At 28.4% G+C, this 5,073-nt stretch overlaps 1 protein-coding gene across 2 annotated transcripts in view; it reads right to left on the bottom strand.

Moving 5' to 3' along the window:
- Positions 1–5,073, bottom strand: part of LOC106463862 (AP2-associated protein kinase 1-like) — a 66,261-nt gene that overhangs the window by 35,996 nt on the left and 25,192 nt on the right. For both annotated transcript variants that reach the window (XM_013923942.2, XM_022391480.1), the window contains exons 8-9: positions 2,029–2,161; positions 1,163–1,266 (exon numbers count right to left, since the gene is read on the bottom strand). In XM_013923942.2, coding sequence (XP_013779396.1) covers positions 1,163–1,266; positions 2,029–2,161 — 237 coding nt within the window. The remainder of the gene's footprint in view (positions 1–1,162; positions 1,267–2,028; positions 2,162–5,073) is intronic.

Here is a 5,073-nt window from a genome sequence, read left to right as displayed (position 1 = left end):
AAAAAAAAAAAAAAAAGGGATGAGAGAAAAATTGCTTTACAAACCTTAAAACTTAATAAAAAAATTAGATATTTTGCATATGAAAGCATTGTAATGTTTACTGATAAACTGCCAGCTTTTGTTAACATTCGCTTACTAATTTAAAAGTTATAGTATGAAAACTATAACAAGCACAAAATGGTTACGAGGTCAGTCCCATGGACAGAGCCCAGTTTGAAAGAGTTAACCTTTTCACTGCTGAAAGCAACTATAGTTAACAGAAGATTAATTGTCATTGACAGCAGAGATAGATATTTCTCCACAGCTGTCCAAATATTTTTCTCTCTATAGTGGAAAGTGACAACCCTCCATGAGCTTGAATAGACCACAAGACACGGGGTGTGCCGACTTCTGGGAGCGTGAACAGGAAACACAGGTATAAGCAATCCCTCAGCTGAGGCCCCAGCCAGCGGACAATGCAAGACAACCACACCACCAAGACACAGAGATATCAACTGACTGTTATATTTTCTCTGTGTTTTTACAATAGTTTAGGTAAGTTATTGATGCCATAATGTCAAGATATGCAATGTAAGTGTGTCTTATATATCATAATGCATAAATACAGTGTAATATACTGCTAATTTATGATGCTTTTTGATGGAGAAATGACACTGATTGGGGACTGACCATGAACTCTAATTAAAGAGTGAAAGGGTTAATGCAAGATATGATCAGCAATAATTTATGATACCTCAAGAGATATAAACACAGACAAAAGCCACAGACAATACTTTATATTTTATGACCAATAAAACAGTGATGAAATTTGAATGTTGGAAACATAATAGATTTCCATACACACAAAGCATGGTTCTAAAAAACAAAATATAAAAGATCAATACAAATGATTTTATCAAAATGGTTGGTTTTCTAAACTTTGATGGCTAAATATTATATAACTTTTTAAAGAAAATTTTGTCTAATGAGCTGAAAAACAGGGCAGAATTTGAGAACCACAAAAAAGTTTAAATTAAAATGTATTTTATCAAAAGCTTTAGTTAAGAGCCATAACTAATGACTATATTTACACTTCTTGTTATAAAATCATAATTAGCAGAATGCTCAAAACACTTTAAATGTGTAATTATCTACAAACAGTACAATTGAATCATCCACTTACATGAAGGTTTTGAACAGGACAGTCTTTCCCTAGGAGCTTAAATGCTATAAAAGACACCTGATAAATGTCTGGCCTTTTATCAGGATCTGGTTCAAGCATATATCCTATTAAAATACAAAAAAAAACAAAAAAACTTTAGTACTATACTCCAGAAATTAGAAATATATTTGTACCTTTGAGCATCAAATTGTAATGAATAAATGAAAAAAAAAGCCTGATAAAATTTTCTATCAAATGACTAATTTCAGAATTTAGCTATTTCTTTCTTGGCTTCACTTTCCATCTGTGGAACTGGAAGATGATTCATATGGGGAAGACTAGTAAGGCTATTAAGAAAAATGATAAAGATTGATAAAACTTTCTATTAAATGACTAATCTAATTTTCAGTTGGAAACTTCTTTATAGATTGTTATTCATTTCTTACACAGACATAAACTTCAAAAATGATTTTATGCATGTGCACATTTTACTTTATGTACAATATAAAAGGTTCAGCAATATGTTTTTGTTTGTTACACATGATAGCTACTTTTATCCACCTTTTAATAATATCTTCTTGTTAGTAATCAATAATTACAATTTACAATGCACTGAAAATCAAATATGTCTAACACTTGAAATTTAAAATAAAATATAGGTAAAATTCAAAGTTTACAGATTAGAAAATTCACAATTTGAACAAAAATATTCTACATGGAAAAATATTCTACACCCAAAGTTTGTACACTTTTGCACTGTTTTATAATCACCAGAATTATTTCCACGTTGCATGAATTTATATTTCATAAACATGTTCTGTGTATAAACAAAACCGTGACTTCAAATTAGAAGAAAATTACATTTAATAACTACTTTTTCTACTTACTTATTAAACAATGAAGTTTTTTGGAGTAGTAGGAATTATCTGGAATTGTAAAATTTCCACTCTGAATTGCAAGTGCACTTTCTCCAAAAGGCAGAATAAAAAAACAGAGTTTATATAGCAAACATCCAAGAGCCTAAAACAAAAATTAAAATGTTCAGTTAGTTATACACAACCTCATACATAAAAACTGTACACACAATAAAAATTATGTAACTGGAGAGTTACCACTTGTTGATAGGGTGTATGTACTTGTGTACTTAAAATATGACACTCAAAAACTAAATCTCAAAACAATGTCTTCCTATTTAATGCATATCATTTATTTTATTACAAAAATAAAGAAGTTTCAAACTATTGTAAACTCCCAATAAATATTACAAAATTTCTGATTCCTCAAGCAACACTGACTGACCTTTAAGATAAATATAATTATGACTTATTACTCCAGTTTATTTGATCAAATTTTGTACTTATAAATCAAATAAACTACTCTTATCTGGAGTAACATGAATTTTTTAATTCTTCTAAAATGGCCAAAACTCTCCAGTTTACACTACAATTTTTAAACTCTCTAAACTGATTGATATAATGCAAACACTTTATAATGGGTTTAAAGCATCACTTATAAGGTACACTAATTGAAATTCAATTCAGTCACAGTGAAGAAAGCTGTAGTTAGATTTGTTAGCTCAAAAAAAGAGTACAAAACGTAGCTTTACTAAACATATGTATTGTTATTTTTCTCATCACTATTTGGTGAGGTTTGAGAAACAGAAAAACAACATGATTTTAGTTTAACAGAAGTAAGAAATGAAATCCATTTAAACCTTTTAAATGAAGATTATAAACAAGTGAATTTTGATGGAAATCACAGTAAAGTTTCTAACTCATCTAACATTCTGATAACCATATCAGAATCCATAATCTTGACTTCAGTACGTACTAAGTCTAACTTTAGTACATTTTTTAATATACCATCTATTAATTATTCAAATACTTTATTAAAACTAATCAAAAAAATAAGTGTTCACTTTGTCCATAGTTTAGTTTAACTACAGCTTCTCAACCAAAAAACTTTTATAAACAGCCAAAATATCTCATTTAAGTCAGAGAAGTACAAAACTCATATTCAGGATTAAACTCAAATAAAATTTAATTCACATAATATTCTTAAGGACAATATACATAATCATAACAAGAAACTTTGTAACAACAAATGTACAAGAAACAAAAACAGAAGCCTAAATTACTAATTTGACATGGATATTAAGTCTTGTTCTGAATGTCTTTTTTATTACTACTAGTAGAAAACTTTACATGAGCTATGTTTATGCCTATATATTAACAAAACAAGAAAATACTAATTTCTTAAATATTTGGATTTAACATAGTAGCCATTACCTTGCTTGTAGCAGTACAGACATTATTATATTTATTCACATTTCTGTATATAGAAGTAACTTGTACTTATGTTTATTAAGCATCCAAAGAAATCCCATGATGCCTTCTATGGTTCAAAAAGATAATGCAAAACTTTTCCATCATTGAAAACAAAAAAAGAAAGTTCCCGATCATTTCACATTTAATATTTACTGCACTGCATTATTTGTAAGGTTGCCAAAGGCAGTCAGTGAAATAGTTCTATTTTTAAGATTTGTGATTGGAGGATGATAAATACAAATGATGACTGATATAAAACGAAAATTATGAAATACACATAAAAACTATTTATGTTTGCACTAATTAAGCATGCTTTTATATTCTATTTTGTGTAATTCTTTGCAAATTTATATCTTACTTGTCACTTTCTACATCACAAGTTACACCTACTGAAGTAACTTTGAAAACTTTAGCATTAGATTAAAAAAATAAATAAATCATGAATCTGCAACTTAATTTTTCTCAACTCTCTCAACATGGGCTCAGATGACTTGACTGACCACTTGACCTCTTTGTACTAGTTTAGTCTTTATACTTTTGACACTATTAACTTTTAATGTAGTATGTATATCTTCACAGTAAACATTATAAGTCTTTCACATGCAAAAAAATCATATTTTTGATGAAGTACTTTTAATAAACTAAAAAAAAGATTTATCCCCATGAATATACATTATATTTTTTACTGGTCCGAGTGAAAAGTGATTTTCATGTTAAGATTAAAAATACTTTTATTCATTTCAAAAATGTCAAATTTCATTTCGTAATCTCTAAATCCTCCAAAATACATTTCAAATGTTTGTTTTGAGTAAAACTTTATATTTTATCACTTATTTTCTCTACCCTAACTCTATACAAGGTTGGTCAATTTACCTGGGTCTTCTTTTTTTTGTAGTTGATGACATTTAACCCTACTTTTTTTATACTAATGGTAGTAATGCACTAAATAATTTTTATTCATTTGAATAATGCAGCAAAGAACATAGAATAATAATATACAAAAAAGCAGACAATTTCCCCTAACTATCAAAATTTTTCTGGCTTTCTAACTATGTGACAAGAGCCATTACAAATTAAATCAAGCTAGTCGTTATTTTTCCCATGGGAACGAAGCTTGTATTAAGAGAAAATGATAATTCTCTGTTCAGAAAGCAACATAATATAATACGTCATTTAACCCTATTGCCCGGGTACACTTTACTGCACATGATACAAGGTTTTAGTGTCTTACATTCAAAATTTTATTAAACCACTTTTTGTTTATGTTATACCAATTAGAATAGCATAAAATCTGAGCTAATAATCCATATTTTAATAGTATACAAGTTTTAAGTTCTTAATTCTACAAGGAAATATAAAAAAAAATCCTGAATTTCCACTAGTGTGACACATATTATCTTAGCATGTCATCATCCCTATTTTATCCATCACCTTTCAAAAATGTACGAAATTAAACATAAAATACTCTCTATAAAATTGTTATTACTCAAACACACCATAATTTTTATAGCCTTCAATTTTGTTTGGTTACAGAGCTATCCACACCCACTTGTCACATCCTCTCTTTCACAATTCAAGGATAGTTCTCTCCTATGTTTCATTATA

This window comes from Limulus polyphemus, unplaced genomic scaffold (genome assembly GCF_000517525.1).
Source record: "Limulus polyphemus unplaced genomic scaffold, Limulus_polyphemus-2.1.2 Scaffold1505, whole genome shotgun sequence".
Taxonomy (NCBI): Eukaryota; Metazoa; Arthropoda; class Merostomata; order Xiphosura; family Limulidae; genus Limulus; species Limulus polyphemus.
Note: the sequence above shows the minus strand (reverse complement) of the source record. Positions and strands in the feature narration are given on the sequence as shown.